Here is an 18,546-nt window from a genome sequence, read left to right as displayed (position 1 = left end):
TGGAACACGATGAAACTGGTAAAATATTCCAATAAGATCAATTAACAGAAGGTTTTTATTTTTTTGGTGGCAAAATCAGAAGTGGGTAGCTGTTGAGTCATAGATGGCATGATCAGAGAAAGAGAAGAAATCCAAGGAGTGAAGATTCTTGTGCAGATAAGCATACCCAGAACAGGACAAAGGTACAGAATAACACTTTTTTTGCAGTCCTGTCATGCCACCCACAGTCTCATATTGCTGGAAAATATCACACAAACAGAGGATAGTACAGTCTGTTCACTAAAAAGCCACCAAGCATCATGCTGCAGGCCAGCAGGCTGATGAAATGGAATTCTAAGTGTGGCTTTCGGCTGTCAGGTGCACCATGGAAAGGATGGATTTTTCCCATAGGCACTTTGCATAGTCATTTACACCCACAAATAGTGAATATATCACACAGCTATTCCAAGTTAACAGTGTTTTTCACTTATTCTGGAAAGGCATAAATGATGACTCATGCTGTAGGACAAATGAGAGGAATGAGCCCTTTATTAGCAGCCAAAATTAGGGGATGTGTTCCCTCTTGCATTGAAATTAGTGGCTCTCTTTCTAATGACTCTGGAGCTCACACTGGTGAGGGCCCCATTCTTTCAACAGCTTTGTGAGACTTAATTTGTCAAGACTTTGGCTGAGATCAGAGGAAAGCTGAAGCATTTTTTTCTGAGATGCCAGAAGTGAGAGCTTTTTTGCATTCTGATCTTCTGACAGATTTTCTCTGATCCAGTATCTGCCATTATTTAAACAGCTCAGTTGGCATGTGTGGCATTCTGCAGGCTAGTAAGAAGTCAAGAAACATGCTCTGAGGACTTAATAATCCAAAAATTGGCGTATAATTTAATGAGAAAGGACAAAATAAAGCAAGATAAATAGAAAATTTCTCCTGGGAATATTCCACTATATTTTTAATTGCAGAGAATGCAGATCATTCAGGCTCCTTCTATTTCAGATTTATTTCTTTTTTTGAGTGATTAGACATGCAAGAGAGAAAGAGGTCAGGCTCAGCAACCCAAAGTTCCCCTAGGAAGGATGAAACAGAAGCTACAAAGAGAATAAAAATTCTGGAACCAAGCCCTCTTACTCTCCTGCCCTGCCTTTCCCTTTATGTTGCCAAAAAAGAACAAACCAGGAGATTTCAAGGGGAAGGCTTTTTTTATTTCCTGAAAATTGGGGTATCTTCAAGGTGATGCAAAGCACACTTGCCCTTGGCTCCCTCCTTTTCTGGGAGATGTGCCCAGGGTGCAGCACCAGGGCTGACACACAAATGGGGTCCCCCTGATGCTGCAGGACCCCCTCAAACACCCCCAGGAGCCTCCTGGGACCAGGGGAGATGATTTGTGCTTCCCAAACCACAAGTCCTTTCCCTCCCACTCAACACATTTTCCCTCCTTCTCCTGCAGCACTACTCAGTGAACATTTAGCAAACACATCCCCACTATCAAATTTTAATAGGCTTTAATTTTTCCTCTGTCTTTGCATCTCCAAAGAAGGTGACACGAATTTCACTGGCAATTATATTCTGAGTAACCCAATTAGTCCTGAAATACAGAACGTGAACATGGTGTGTTTCTAGATCTCATTTATTTTTCTTGTAGGATTTTTTTTTTTTTTTAATTTTAAAAGCTTCTTTTTTTCCCTCTGGCAATTCTCTGCTGATTATTAGATATAAAAAGATTATATTGATGTATGTAAAAGCATGTTTATTTTATAAACTACAGCTGTAATTGTATTTCAAGGTCAATGACTGGCAAAGAAAAAGGCAAAAAGGCACATATGTTAGAAGTATGAAAAAATAATGCTTAAACGACCAGTGAGTTGCTCCTCACCAGCCCTGATTCCAAATACAAGATCAGGGAATAGAGCTCAATTACAGGCCAATAATTTTGCAAATCTTGAAGTAAAAAAAGACAAAAAAAGACAAAACAAAAAAGGAAAAAATAAGCATGCAGAACAAATTTGCTGTAGCAAGATTTTTCTGAGATTCATATGGAATTCAACAAAGGGATTTTTAAAGGTACCAAATATATATATATATATATATATATATATAGCATGTACCCCACAGAAGGAACATGCATGAAACTTGATGTCTTCAGGAATTCCTAGGGCTTTGAGTTTTCATTCTAAATTGTTTAAAAAATATGATGGAAATTAGTATCATCCTCTTCAACGTTAAATTATAGTTGGTTGTAAAAAAGACTTTTTTCCTGGACTGTGCACACTCTCCTGTTGGGGATATAATTTGTTTATTTTGGTATGAACATTTTTCTTTGTTTTGGTATAAAATCTCCTTAGATTCTCTTTCCAAGGTGGGAACCAGGTGCAGCCCTGCAGCTTGGCAAAATGAGCATGATGTGAGTGAGCAGTGAGCTGTGACCACAGGTGCTGAGGACACACAATTCACAGCAAAACTCTGTAAAAGGAAGGAAGATTCACTTGTGGGGTGGAGAATTGACAAATGATGCTCAATATTAGATTTTAATTATAAAATGTAGTTTTTGTTACATATTGTGGAGCTCTGTTTGACTTAAAATTGAGCTAGTGAGAAGGGAAGAGAAAAATGTTTTGGCTTTCTTTTTTAGGTCCTAAAGGTATTCCCTGCACGTGGGGGGGGGATTGGAACAATTTGATGTGTGAGGTCCCCCAGCTGTGTGCAGTGAAGGCAAAGAGCTCTTCAGAAAACATTTTGCACAGAGACTCCCCTCTCTGATCAGATCTGGGGTGAATGACTCTCAAACACAATTTTCCTGATGGAGCAGGAGGAGGAGGAAAGCCTCCTGATGGAGGAAGGACTTAACTGTTCCTGAATCTGTTTTCTCCAACCTGATTTTCAGGCTTGCAATGATAATTACTCCTATTTTTTATTTTATTTTTTTTTAAATTACAGAATTTAAAACAATCTAGTTAAGGACACAGACAAACAGTCCCCAAGAGAGGACTGGGAACAGGAGATCGATGCCAGATTTTCTTTTATAATGAGCTTTCAAAGCTCATTTCTTGGTGTAAAGCTTCCATATCAAAAAAGAAGTTGCCACTTTTTCATTTCTTGTTATGGTAGAGAGAGAATGTTTGGAATATAGAAAAACTTGATATTGGATTTGCACCAGGGAATGAAGCCAGGGGATCTGGCCAGGAAATACATGCTCTGAAAACTGGGCACATCCAGGATGGCAGTGGCTGAGGGGTAAAATACTGGGGATTTTAAGATTTTTGCAGCATGAACAGCTCCATTAAATACAATGAATCCCTGACAAGTGGTGTGGTTAAAGCAGCTCTGAAAACTTTCCAGGATCCTCTTCTAATTCTGTCTATTTTGCAAACAACCACAGGGCAAATTCAGGGCAGCTCTGTTCTGGAGAGATGCATTCTCCAAATGGGGCTGCTAATATTAACATATCCCCAGAGCCAAGTTTGCAAGTCTGAAGATGCCCTTGTGAAGCAATGAGATGCTAAATAAATCAAACTATTATCTCTATAATCTGTCCTATGTCCAACACTGGGAGAAGCAGGTGCATCCTCTCAAAAAGCTTTCATGAACTGTTCTTTCTCTGCATTTTTAGACACGATTACTTTGCAGTGAATGGATATATTTGGGAATTTTATAAATAAATTACATGATAGAACAATCATAAAATAACTGCTAGAAGCTACCACACAGGCTTCAAGAAACTATTCAGAAAAGAAATTATTATTTCTTTACTTCCAAGCAATAGCAGCATGGTCTCTAAATGCATTTGCACACTTGTTTTTTCTCTTACCAGCTGTTGCCCTTTTGGACCCCAACCAGCATACTGAAGCTTTGCATTGCTGACCTCAGGGGGATACAAACTCTGGGGATCCCTGCAAAAAGAGAAAAATAAGATTTCAGCTTCAGAAATGCCCTTGTTTAAGCTGCTGCACAGGTGTGCTTTGGAAATACACCACAAACTTGTAAGATGCCTTTCAACCAGGTTTCAGCAGATTTTTAACAGTAAGGTAAACACTAGCAAGTGTTGGTAAGGTCAAGCATTTAAGTGACAATTTCTGTTTCTTATTAATAAGAAGCTGAACATATTAGTTCCACTGCTGAGTCGCCTAAGCCTTAAGAATTAGTTCAGGGATGGCAAACAGTGTAATTGTATTTATCAACTCTGATCATGTCCACAAAGGATAAATAATAATTCTATATTTTAATCCTACTGCCACAAGAAAAATAAAATTTTGTCTTCTGCACCCAAAGACTTTTTTGCCTCATAAATTTCCTTTGAATATGATGGAAAAGATTGGCAACTTTATGACAACTGATACATAGCCTGGCTTCAAATGGAAAAACTCCTATTAACACAAAATATCTACTTTTTTTTTTTGAAAATAAAATCAAAATGCTTTTCTTGTTCTTTCATCCATTACCCTCATTTTGTAGCAGAACACAAGTGACACACCGCAAATGCAATATAGAAAAAGGAGGCTTTTTTGGTAAATGTCAAAGCAGCATAATGTCATTTTCTCCCAGCATAGATAGCATTGCCTTAACTGTATTTATACTCAGCACAAATAATTACATTACATATTCTGAAGTCACATTGCAACAACCCTGTATATCGTAACATCCTACAAACAAGAACTCTAATAAAGCCTGTATAAAATGGACCTCATTAGAAGATCTCAAACTGCTTGAAAAAGTAAGGCTATTATCATCACTGGTCCACAGACAGGAATAACAAGGCAATTTGAGGCCAACATCACCAAAAACCAGAGAAAACAGCCCAATCCTGCCCGGCCTTTAAGCAAAAGGCCTTGCACAGTGTCTTGCAGAGCATGTTTTCAAAACAGAACAGAACTGCATGCAGTAATTCAGCACAAAGTGAATTCTCTTTGTGAGAAACGCAAACAATTTTTTTTCAAATTTTAATAGTTTTAAAGTTTAATAGTAATAAAATGGTTATGAAAATAGCAATATAATTAGAGTAATAAAGATTTTGGACAATTTGAATTAGCACAATATGAGACAATATAAACAAACAGTTATGGATGTCCAGGTACCTTTTTCTGGGCAGCATAAGCCCAAAAAAGAACCCATGTTAACAGAGGATTAACCCTTAAAAGCAATAACCAGTTGCATACTCATACATCTCATGATAAATAAAATTCCATTCAAACATAGGATTCTGTCTGGTCAGTGTCAGCTTCTTCCTCATAATCCTAATCCAGGACTGAGCGAGGCAGGAAGAAGTTCGTTTCTCCTGATAAGAGGGCAATAAATTCCCTTTCTTTGATAGATTTAGGTGCCCTGTGGCTGCTATATCAGTGTGAGTCCTTTCTTTTTAAAAAAGAGTATCCTACATGGCATAGTTTGTATTTTAACATTTTTTTATAACCTAAAACTAAAAGAGAATTAATACAGTATAACTTTCTAACACAGCACATATCATATTAATTTTAATATTTGCAAAAAGCCAATCATAAAAGACGCATTTTTCACATCTTTATTGCCTTTTTGGGGCCTGGTGCAGAACCCCAGTCACAGTCCCTGGGCTGGTCCTTTGTTTGCACTGGGGCTGTTGGAGCAAGGACAGCACAGCAGCAAGAGGGATGCTCAGAACTGATTTTGTGCAATCTTCCCACCCTCATTTCCTCTGAGCCGTTCAAAGGCCAGCCAGGATCAGGGCAGACCCAAGGTGGGGACCCTGATGGCCACAGGTTCCTCCTTCCATCACTCCTCAGGTGGAACCCTCACAGTAAAGCTGGAGGTTTGATGGAGATGGGATGAACAGAGGCTGTGGAGGGGTAAGAGGGGATGGTTGAGGCACTGACACTTCAAAGCCTGAGTGCACCATAAGGTGCTCAGAAAGCTTTCATTTCTACATGCAAAATGTCATCCACAGCTGCTGCCTGTAGAGCAAAATTGTGTCTTTTATTATGATTTTTACCTAGAAGGTGTCTTTGTGAGCAGCCTAAAGTCGTTTTTGTAAGGTATGGATAAGAGAACTCAAAGTGCTCATACTGAGAGCAGCCACAAAATTCCCTTTGCTGTAGAAAGATGAACCACACCACTTGTTCTGCATTGTGTGTGTTAGCTGCTTAAATTTCCAGTCAGATATGCCTGTTAGGAATCAATCTCTCTGGTTAGCTGTCTTGATTATCTTAACAGAGAGTAACCTCTGAGGGTAGAAGGAAAAGAGAAAAACAGTGAATCAAATCAAAACCTCTTTTGGGAGAAAAAATAGCACTTCACTATTTGTCGAATGAAATATCTAGTTCTTGGGTTATTTTACCCATTGTGAGAAGAAGAGCAAGAAATTACAAATAGAGGGGGAAATGCCATCCCTAAATAAACAGATTATACAAATTGTAAGAATTTAAAGCTGTAATGCTTCAGATAACACAGGTGGAGCTAAGGGACAGACGTGCCAATTACAGCAAATAATTCAGACGAGAGCACACACAAGTCCTGTCAGTTCTGCTCATTGCATCATCTTTTAGAAGAGGAAACCTCTAATACAGTGAAAAATGCTGCATAAACCAGCTTTGGTAGCTGATAAGGCAGAATGAAAAGAAAAGAGCTGTGCTGCAGACAAAAACAAAAAATAAAGTCATCTTCTCATTCCTGGGTATAGCCAAGGAAAAACAGAGTTGCATCTCCCGAGTCTTTTCTAAGTGGCTTCATATGGTTGGGAAGCTTCTTTTGTAGCATAATCTTGTGTACATCCATCCTCATGCTGTGACTTATTCCCTTCTATCACAGGCTATGACAGCTGACCAAGATCCCAGTTGTCCCCCACAAATGTTCCTGAGTGATGCAATATTCATCTTGGTATATTTTGGCTTGTTTCTCATCTTTTGAGGAGAATTTTCTTCCCTGAAATAGCCAAACTCACTCACCCACCTGTAGCAAAGTTCAGTACCATGTGCAAGGGGGTTGAGGTGATTTTCCTGGCCAAGCCTGATCTCCCAGGCTTCAGAGAAACCACAGGAGTGTGACCGTGTTCACAGGGGTCTTTGCAGGAGGGAAGAGATGAGGATTTGACTCCATGTTTCAGAAGGCTTGATTTATTATTTTATGATACATATTACATTAAAACTGTACTAAAAGAATAGAAGAAAAGGTTCTCAGAAGGCTAGCTAAGCTAAGAATAGAAAAGAATGAATAACAAAGACAGCTGTCCCAGACTCTCTGTGATTGGCCATTAATTCCAAACATCCACATGAGACCAATCACAGATGCACCTGTTGCATTCCACAGCAGCAGATGATCATTGTTTACATTTTGTCTCTGAGGCCTCTCAGCTTCTCAGGAAGAAAAAATCTAAGGAGAATATTTTCATAAAAAGATGTCTGCAACACAGGAGTCACCTGGAGCTGGGCTGCACCAGCAGCGGCCAGGGGAACCTGTGCTGTCAGCAGGCCCAAAGGTTGCATGGAAATGGAGTTCCCTCACTTGAGAACCTCATTGTCAAAGATCAAATTCCCACACATGTATTTGGGCTCCATTTGGGGCATCGTCCATGGTGGAATATGCATGGAATCCTGCTCTGGTAGCCCCAGACAACCCATTCCAAACCCATCATCAAGGACTCACAGATACAAATCCATTATCAAAGACTCACTCAGAGAAAGCTTTGGATTGGAAAGGACCTTAAAGATCATCTCATTCCAAGCCCCCTGCCATGGGCAGGGATGCTTCCCACTCTCCTAGGTTTTTTTGAGCCCCATCCAGTCTGGCCTTGAACACTTCCAGGTGTTCTCTGGGCAAATTGTGTCCTAACTAACTATGAGTTAACTTCTCTGGGCTATTTTATTAGCTAGAAAGAGAAGGAGGAGGGAGAGTTGTCTGCACAGCTGCTCTGGGCAGGACTGGCACAACTCCGTGATGCTCTCTTTGAGAAAGCTCTTAGGGATCCTCAAACTGAAAAACCCTTTTGGAGAGCATTTATCAGCCACATTTCCAATTATCCCATGCTACTCTAGGCATTTAACTCTCCTTTGTTTAATTCCTGTAGGGGAATCAGGCCAAATGCACACCTGTGTGCCAGGAGCACTCTTCCATTTTACAGATAAATGGGATCTCATGCCACTCAGCTTCTTCTGGGAAGTATGTTATGCCTATTAAGCTATAGCCCTCCACAGCTACACCCTTCCTTCTCCTCCAAAACAGCCTGCTTAGAATTCCTCTGTACTTTTTTCCCCGAATCAATCAATATTATGGGTCATCTCAGCCTCTCCAAAGAGGCAGTGCTCCTCACAGACCCTCATAATTAGGGCTTGTTTGGATTTGAGCCTGTCCCTTGTGAGCTCATTTGTGCAGGATGCTGGCTTGGAAATGGGCAATTCTGAAGGCAGTCTGTACATCTCTGGCTCCTGGTTTGGATGAAGAAATACGTTCACTGCATCTTCACAATATTTTCACTATTTCCTCCCAAAAAAGAACCTTAATCTTAATTTCCGGCCAAAGAACTGGCAAGACCTTATTAAACTGTTGCCATTATTCCTTCCACTTTTAAAATGATTGATCTTATAGCTGAGAAAGAAGGGAATAGTACATTTCAGACCAGACAGAAGATGGAGCAGGTGCTACATAAACTCTTCCACATTAAAATGACATTGTCTGGACCAGAGGCTGTTAAATTGCTCCAGACACGGGCATGACCTCAGCACCATGTTCAAAAACCACTTCAGAAGTAATAAATTGGGAAATTTGCTCATTTAAGTGAAGGGTTTTTTTGCCAAAAAGTCTCCCCTCAAAATTTCCAAACAAGGAAATTTCCTGAGTGCAAGCAAAGTGCTGACTGCCAAGTCATCATGGCTTGCAGTTGAGCTCAGAACAAGATGTGGAATAAAACAAACCAATCAATCATGTGTTACCTGCATTTGACTTTAAAAATTACTTTGGTTAATGAGGAACTTGTCTAAAAGAGTTTGTCTTGGTTTTTGCTGAAATTTTTATATCTGTCTGTTCCCTCTTCTGGCATTTTCTCCTAAAGAAGGCAAATTTCCCTCAGAGACTTTGTGGCTCTGGTTCTCCTTCTGAGCATAAACATGATTAACTCTTCTATATAAAGTTTTTCAAAAGCACCTTAAAAATACCCAGAAATTTTCCACTGTAATTGAGGGAGTGGCTCCCTTTACTTCAAGAAGAATATTTTACAAGGTGAGACTCAAAATGTCTGAAACTGATAAAAGCAGTCAAATTCTGGGGTATGGTATAAGCTGCTGCTCTAAGGTCTGTTTTCATAACTTCATTTTACTTTCAAATACAGAACAACAGGATTGGTATGGAAATTCTTTGAATATGCTGTCACTGTGTACAAAAATGCAACAGTTTTCAGCACAGGCTGCTCTGATATGTCCATCCTCTAAGGAAATGATATAAACTATGTATATATGTTTTACTGGGGAAAAATTTTAAACCTTCTTACTTCACTATGTCATAATTTTGGAAAACATTAGTTGTGTAATTAGTACGTTACATGTAATTAGTTTATAAAAGTTGAAGAAATAAAGACAGCTACAAAAACATGTGGGGACGGCAGAAATATCTCCTCTTGTTATCTGCATCAAGCCAGGACTGAATATTTTGGAAGACAACAGTCCTAAGGACATCAGCTCACAGTACTTTAAGCATTTTTTATGGTTAAGTATAAAAAAACTATCTACCTAAACTATCTGTCTCAGAAGCAGAACTCAATGTCTTCACATCTACCTCTAATAACATAAAATCTGACAGCAGCTAAGACAGATTTCTTCTTCCTTAGAAAAAGGGAAAGAAAATAGAGAGTAAAATAAAGAATAAATTCAGAAGGGCAATAAAAAACTGGAAACTTCTTAGTATTTAAGAGATTTTGATGCATGATGAGGAAAAAAAGCAAACAGGAGGAAATTTGCAAACCCAAATAAAAGGATGTAAAACATACAGGTTAATTAATAAATCTACAAAGAACCATAGATAAGGGTATGGAGGAAGAGAGGAAGATTTCTAAGAGGCAGGAATGCAATTCCATGAGTAGCACACACACCATTTTAATGAGTTGTTTTTAATGACTTGACACTATTAAATGACTTGTTTACTTCAAAATTCACCAAGGAGAAGAGAAGACAGGTGCCATTAAGAAAATTTCTCCCCAGGAGATACAGAGCCCTGCTGAGACTCACAGTGAGATAAAATAAAATATCATACAAATGGGAATAAAGGCTTGCCAGAATAGATAATCAAGAAATCATAATCTTAGAAGATGCAACTAAAAGAACCCTCGTGAAATTCTAATAAAAGTGCTTAATTAGATGGGAAAGGCTCTTCCATTTATCTAGGCTCAACCACTATTAAATATTTAATTCTCACTCACACACAAACATTTTCTTTACAGCAATGTAAAAAAAAAAAATTCTTCTCAATGAACAAAAGTAGAAGGAGGAGATGAAAGTAATTTGAATTTATTAATTTAAACTGCAGATTCATATCAATTCATTCAGCTGCTCTTAAAAACATCAGTGCTCACCAACCATTTTTTCCAGGATGAATGAATTCCATGGATTTAGTGTATAAAATCTAAAAAGAAGGGAATCTAAAGCATTTGTCTCTAATTTGGCAATTATTTTGGATTCAGGCCAACAATTATGAGCTCAGAGGTCTTTTTTTAATATAGTCTGCCTGTGTCTGTAACCCTCCATCAATGTAATATTTGGTACTGAGCCTGTAAAACCTTGAACTTCACTAATACCACCTTAAAATCATAGAATCATAGAATGGTTTGGATTGGGGGGACTTTAAAAATAATTTATTCCCAGCCCCCCTGCCATGAACAATGACACAAAAATCAATTACTTGTCTGAAAAGGAGCCTCCAACTTCCATTGGTAATGGTATAAAATGATGGCATGGACCTGCCCTTCTAGCCTAAAAAAAAAAAAAAGATTTAAAAGTGTATGAGAGACTGGTACAGAGCCCTGAGTTGCACTGATGGAGGCTGCAAAACATTGATCAAAAACTCTGCATTTCCCCGAGTAAGCAAACAGTGGAAATGGACCTTGGGCACTGGTAACATTACTTTTAAAATGATGACATTATCATGTTTCTCATGTGACCCCTCTAAATCACAGTAGACAGAGTGAATTTTTACTGTATTTTTAAATGGAGCTTTTGTTACTGGAGTAATATTTTGTCTCCTAAAGAGACAATGAGAGGCGATAGCACTCAGGTGATAAATGCAACCACTTAAAAGCAATTTTCTCTTGGTCGTGTAATTTTCTTTTATTCTGTAGATCTTTCTCAGTCAGCTCTGACCTCAGCACTGTGCAAGGCATGAGGTAAACCCTGGATTTACCAGGGTTTCATTAGTATTTGTCCACAGCAGAGACATGAAAAAATAGAAATCAAAATATACGAATGCTGTAAAGAAGGCTAGTCAGAATTGCAGCTAGCCAAAGATCAGCTATTCAAAATATGGGGGAAAAAATGCAAGTTAAAGAGAAACAACTTGATAAGCACTGAAATATTTAAGAATGAACTGGGAAGATCTTCTGGATGAGCCTGGGTTGAGTGTGGTTCTTCTGAGCAACTCTGCCAATCCACAGGAAAGGATGTTTGTGATGAAACCGTAGCATTTTCCATCCAGCTGACCTTGTCTGACTTTCAAACACTAATAAAAATATGGCACAGTGATGTGATGCCTGCAGAGAGCAATCTGGGATTATTAGTACATAAAATGAGACACAGAAATGATCTCCTATCACCAGAGACAGAAGAAGGGCCTCGTTACCAGGAGACTTCCCTGGGTCACACTTCTAATTGGGCAAGAGATTGATTCTTGGGCTTGTGCTCTAAAATTCAACAGCCTGTGCTACTTGGTTTCAAACCAGAATGACTCAATATTCTCTGTTTTCTTTTTGAAAGCTAAGTCTTTGAGCAAATCTTATTTCTACTCATGTCAGGAGGCCCTGGAGTTTTGTGTGTAGGTTCTCAGGGGTATTGAGACGCTGTCACCCTGTTTTTTTAAAGATTTTCTAAGACTTCTGATGTTTACATTCTTGTAACGAACTTTCTCACTCACTTTATGTAAATAACTTATTGTTTTGAATTCTTTTATTGAAGATGAGAAATTTAATGGTTGGTTTATCCAGTGTCATTGGAGAGGTGGCATTGTCACCCTTCAATCCACTGTCACTTTTGGAAATCTATAAACGTTAGAGTCAGAAATTAAAAGTTCTCTTTTTTGCCTTAGAAAATCCAGTGTCCGCGTCTTTCTGCTTTGTGTCCTAGAGTGACAAGACACCTTTCTAAACAGCCTCTCCCCACACAGACTGTGTCATCACCAGTCAAAATTAACAAGGCATACATTTATTTATGCCATTATTTCCATTTTTTATCAACAGTGATGTGATCACTTTTACACACCACCCAACCACAATTGGACTGGTTTTTGGGTGGCAAAGTACTTTCCTTATTCAGAGGACAAAAGCACCACTCTAGCTCTGCACTTCTGCCCCAAAGTGGAGACACCTGAAGTAGCTACACAAGAGAGAATATTTCCATTTGAGAGGGAGTTTAACATATATAACATATATAACATATATAACATATATAACATATATAACATAACATATATAACATATATTACATATAACTTCTGCCCTCAGGGATCTGCAAATGGAAAGTCCCTTCATTTCTCTTATCACCTTCTCATGTGTGACACGGCAAAGCAACTTTTTCTATTCCAGTCTTATCTCCTCAAATTTCTAGTGGAGCATTCAGTAAATGTCAGGGTAAAGGCTGAAGAGGCATCAGGGCTGGAGTGACACAGTCTGGGCTATCAGCCAGGTATTTTACACCTTTGCCACAAAGAGATTTTCTCAGTGGTCACTGTGCCAAGGAAAATTCTGTCTGTAGCATCCATTTCCCACCCAGAGGTCCTCTCTTGCTTTCCAAAATATCCCCATAAACTTGTTCCCCATATGTTTTGAGCTCCATAGGGGTTCAGGATGCCCATTTTTAAATAACAGGGCATTTTTAGACTACTAAATTTGGTTAGTGATTACCTGAGGAGCGGTCACAGCACCAATGAAAAAGAACAGGGAGCCCCAGGACATGGTGGGTGCACAAGAGCTGTGGCATGGATGGCTACATATTTCCCAGAGGTGGGGCAGTGTCCAGTCCTCAGTGGCTGGCACAGGTCCCTGTGTAGCCCTCACCATGTGATCTGAGCTCAGGACCCATTAAACCCCACAACAGTGAGAAAATTCCCATAATCTTGCAGGTTTGGGTCCTCAAAACTGACTTTTTTCACATGGCCACAAACAAATCAAGTCTAATTTTTGTAAGATAACATTATTCGTCCTGTGTAATCAAACAGCACAGTGTTTAATGGGCTGAAAGTTTATCACCCAGCCACAGCAAGGAATAACCCAGGCTCACCCTGCAGGGTGGCTCTGCAGTCCCACAGCAGCGGAGCAAAAGCAGCTCCCTGGGGAAACCTGTGTTTCTTGTTTGAATCCCAGTGGAAACTCCATCCAGCACCTTGAACATCAGGGCAAAAACGCAAACAAAAATTCCTGATTCCCACTGTGAAAATCCACCTACAATTTTATTCCTGGGAAGGCGATTCATGGAAGCAACAACTGTACAGGCTGTGGTTAGTCAGCGCTGTGCACCATCATCTTATAAATTCCCTTTCATCCACCTTTTTTCCTTTTTCTGCCAAAACTCTGCACTAACTCAACATTACTGAGCATGAAAGAGGAGGAATACCCATGGCAAGGAGCTGATTTTTGGTGCTGGCAGCAGCCCCCCAATTTTGGGCTGACCACAGCCTGGGGTCCAGAGGGGGCTCATTCATCTCCAATCCCATCTCATTCATCCCCCATTTCCATCTGCAGACGTGTTTCTCACCAGTGAAGCACATTTTATTCACTATTTAGACTTTAATAGGAGCCCTGCCTCCATTTAAGAGGGTGCTGTCTCAGAAAATCACAATAGGAGAGTTTGCTTCAAACCTTTTTTTCCTTTTTTTTTTCTTTTTTGATGAGCCATAAGCTCTTGACCTTTTCTGTAACAAGTGCTAAGTGTCTAACTATTAATTACCCATGTTTCTTGTTGTTTTTTTTTTTTTTTTTTTGTCATTACTCTAATTCTTAATATCAAATCCTCCCCTCAGGGGACTATTCCTTATTATTATCACTATACATGGTTTCTAAGGTGTCCACCCACATCACAACTGATTCTGGAAGAAAGAAATGTGTGGTAGGAATTGCTTTGCCTACACAAGAAAGGAACATTTCACATTAATAAAAAAAACCCCAAAACTGTGCAGTGACCTGCATGGGTGAGCAAGCAGCAAATCCCCTGGGGGAATGATGTGGTGTTGAGCTGTTGAAGTGGATTTCCTCCCACCAGCACAGCCAAGAGTCCTTCCTGAGCTGCCTCCCAGGCTGAGCTGCTTTCAACCTGCCACAGCTTGGAGCTGAGTGATGCTCAAATAGCAGCTTTGCCTAATGAAATGCTGGCTCTTTCTTTTCAAAGAGGCCCAAAATGAGTTCATAGGCAGAAAGCTGGTGTGTGATTTAACCACTATTGCAGTGATTTACAGAGTGTTTAATTCAGGAGATTATAAAAAGCGAGAAGCCAAACAGCTCCATCAGGGCTTGAGCCAAATGCCTGCAAACTCAGATGAAAAATTCCTGTCCACATCAGAGGATGTAAGGTCAAGCTCCACCATCAAGCTACCAAATGTAACCATTCCAAGTTTTCTGTTGTCAAAATGCAACTGAAAAAGCATTTGACATCATGAGGATGTTCTTATTTATAGTCTGGCATAAAAGCCACCACACTGTGCAGAAGTGCCCTAATTAACTCTATAAACTATCTCAAAATGTGATAAAATCTATAGAATGATAATTGTTAGAGAGGGAGGAGACAGGAGTAGAAACAGCAGGTTCTCCATGAACTACAGAATATATTTTTTTATTTATTCAACAAATTTCACATTTTCATTTTGTTTTACATACCTTTTCATAAAGATTTTATTTCAACCTCTAAAGATCATTCTTGGGGGAAAATATTCATCTGTTGTCAAAATGCAACTGAAAAAGCATCTGACATCATGAGGATGTTCTTATTTATAGTGAGAACTTCTCTACACTGTGCAGAAGTGCCCTAATTAACTCTATAAACTATCTCAAAATGTGATAAAATCTATACAATGATAATTGTTAGAAAGGGAGGAGAGAGAAGGAGTAGAAACAGCAGGCTGTCCATGAACTACAGAATATATTTTTTTTACTTATTTAAGAAATTTCACATTTTCATTTGGTTTTACATAACTTTTCATAACGATTTTATTTCAACCTCTAAAGATCATTCTTGGGGGAAAATATTCATCTGCTGTAAGTAAAATTTAATTAGCTGAAAACAGGTTTTATTAAATACTGTACTTTTTCCTCTTAAAATAAAATGTGGGCACTAGTGCAAGTTTACAGATGTTAGAGTGAAATTGTGCAGCAGTCTGTACAACAATTATCACATTTTTCATCTATTGGGTAGGTACAATTTCTCTTCTTGCTTTGCAGATGGGGGCACTGAGGCACAGGATTTTTTTAGTGCTACAGAGATGATGTGTAACAGGCCAGATGAAAATAAAATAGAACAGACTTGATCAAATGGGCAGGTTTCTGAAGTAAATTCAGTTCCCTGAAGTTCTTTTATCTGTGATTTTAAATAATGAATCACATTTTCTTTTTACTGTGAACATGGAAATGGGAACACGGGCAAGGGTAAACTTCTTGTCTTTTGAAGTGTACAATAGGATACATACAGAACTGATTAAGTTTTCTCTAATTAACTTTAAAGTCCATTTATTTTCTGACAGTGGCTTGTGAATAGAAAAAATAAAAAAAGGAGGTAGGAAGAACAGTGGGAGCTCTGCACAGAGATCTATAGGCAGCACTTTGAAAATTTACTCACAGTGAAGCACTGGCTCAGTTCCTCTCCCTGTTATCACTTCTGTGGATCTCCAGCACGTTTTGTGCACTCACTCCGCTCCTGGGACTTCTCTTGAAGTTACTGGGGCTCAGCATGGGGCACTCGTGCAGGATTTTCCAGACCTGTGAAATCCCTGGCAGTGCAGGCAGGAGGAGCTGAGCTCAGCTCCTGTTTGCGCTTGCCGTGTTCCTCTGAGCCCAACACGTAAATCCAGTAAGAAATATGGATTCTGCTTAGGAGTAACTCAATTCCCTCCTTCTCAAATGCAAAATCAGTGAGGAGTGGGAAAAACTGCTGATTTTCTCCCTGATCCTGGTAAGAACATTTGGAAGCTCCCACTGACAAGTCCCAGCTGGATGTGCTGAGAGCTCCTACAATGGGGTCAGCACCAATCCCTGACTCTTGGCTGTGTGCAGAGGGAAATGGTTCATGCAGATCTGAGTGGGTGCTGGGAGGTCTGAAAAAAACCCCATGTTTTATGCTGGGCTTTATTTGGTGGAATGCAAAAACAGCTGTAAGAAAATGTAACATTTCTGCTGGCCACAGCAAGAGATTAAATACAGAAGTACATCCTTGGATATCCTGTCCAAAATTAGCTCTTGCTTAGGACCTGCAGAGCCAGATCACACCAGTGGTCCAGCAGCATGCACTGGTGGGAAAACACCTAAACACTGCTGAGGGAAATCCTGCAGCTGGGTTAGGGAAACACCCTGCTCAGTCCCAGCCTGACCATAAAAACTCTGAAGTAAGTCAGTTTTTTTTTCCTTTATTTCAGTGAAGGATGTGATTGACTAAGATAATTCATATTGGAGTGAATTTTCACAAGGCACAATTTTCAGTGCCTAGCTTTCCTAAGTAGGTTGTTGCCTGTATGGCTATATTTTTATTTTCCAAAATTAGGAAAAAATTATTAATTAAATAAAAAATAATATTAGTAAATGACTAATATGAAAAAATTAATATTATTAACTTTAATCAATAAAATAACTTTTATTAATAAAATATAAATAACTTTAATTTATTAAATATAAATAACTTTAATCCATGAAATTAATAATAATAACTAATATTTAAATAATATTAGGAAATATCTGTATATGGTGCTGGAGTGCCACATTTCCCCAGCACCTTGCAGGAGAGCTCCCTGTTCCACATCTGGACCTGCATCTGGATCTCAGTACCTATAAATTACAAGTAGTTGGCAACTGCAATGCTGAAAGTGCAGCTGTGGGGTTATGAGAAGAACCTTGCAAAAACATTTATAATGGAGAGAGCTGGAAGCAGCTCTCAGGAGCTGCATCTGAACAGCAGCAGAGGGGAGCAGGTGGGGCAGGACAGAGATGCTCTGTCGTGGACATCTTTTTGTGAAAATCCTTTCTTAAGATTTTTTTACCTTCTGAGAAGCTGAGAGGCCTCAGAAACAAAATGTAAACAATGGTTATCTGCTGCTGTGGAATGCAACAGGTGGATCTGTGATTGGCCCATGTTGGATATTTATAATTAATGGCCAATCAAGGCCAAGCTATCTTGGGCAGAATCTGAGACAGCTGCCTTTTGTTATCATCCTTTTCCATTCTATTCTTAGCTACCTGGCTTCTGAGATGAACCTTTTCCTTCTATTTCTTTTTAGTATAGTTATAATGTAATATATATATATATAATAAAACAATAAATCAAGCCTTCTGAACATGGAGTTAACATTTTCGTCTCTTCCCTCATCCAAGAACCTCTGTGACCACTGTCACAACGCTCATCCCAGGAACACAGGGATGGTTCCACTAGGTGGCACCAGGAGCCAGCAGCGCGATTTTGGGACAGCAGCAGGAGCAGAGCCAGAGACAGGAGGAATAAGGAATGGGACACAAACCCTGCACACATCATCCAGAAAAATGTGGACTGCGGGTCTCAGCCCCCGAGCAAACCACGAGCCACTGACAGCAGAAGGCAAATGAGCCAAAGAGTAAAAAATTTTTTTTGTGATTCGTGTCAATTTTGGCAATGGAATCAGCAAATGCTTATATCCGCTGTCTTGAAAATAGATACAAAGGAAGGTTTTGAAACTTTCTGACCAAATAGCCAAATTGTCACAGACTTATTTTATGAAAAATCCTTTTGCCAGGATCTTTTCTCCTGAGAAGCTTCAGCTTCCCCATGTTTTGCTGCTTTGGAATGTGATTTGGAGAATTGTTTACCCAGCATGTGAAATTGTTTTTGCTGGATGACCAATGACAGCCACCTGTGTCTAGACTGTGAGCAGTCACAAGATTTTATTATCGTTCCTTTCCTTTCCTTTTTCCTTTCCTTTCCTTTCCTTTCCTTTCCTTTCCTTTCCTTTCCTTTCCTTTCCTTTCCTTTCCTTTCCTTTCCTTTCCTTCCCTTTCCCTTTCCTTTTCCCTTTCCTTCTGATGAAATCCTTTCTTCTATTCTTTTAGTATAGTTCTAATATATCATTATCTTTCAATATAATATATATCATAAAATAATAATTCAGCCTTCTGAAACATGGAGTCAAGATTCTCATCTCTTCCCTCGTCCTGCGAACACCACCACACCAAATAAAGCATT

General features: G+C 39.2%; 1 protein-coding gene across 3 annotated transcripts in view; it reads right to left on the bottom strand.

The window, feature by feature from the left end:
* The window catches only part of DPP6 (dipeptidyl peptidase like 6), a 515,287-nt gene that overhangs the window by 105,976 nt on the left and 390,765 nt on the right, over window positions 1-18,546 (bottom strand). For all 3 annotated transcript variants that reach the window (XM_054273203.1, XM_054273201.1, XM_054273202.1), the window contains exon 7: window positions 3,795-3,876. In XM_054273203.1, coding sequence (XP_054129178.1) covers window positions 3,795-3,876 — 82 coding nt within the window. The remainder of the gene's footprint in view (window positions 1-3,794; window positions 3,877-18,546) is intronic.

This window comes from Melozone crissalis, unplaced genomic scaffold, assembly GCF_028551555.1.
Source record: "Melozone crissalis strain CALT ecotype California unplaced genomic scaffold, PUWL_Pcris_2 ptg000016l_1, whole genome shotgun sequence".
In the NCBI taxonomy this organism is placed as follows: Eukaryota; Metazoa; Chordata; class Aves; order Passeriformes; family Passerellidae; genus Melozone; species Melozone crissalis.
This window is presented reverse-complemented; position numbering and strand designations above follow the sequence as displayed.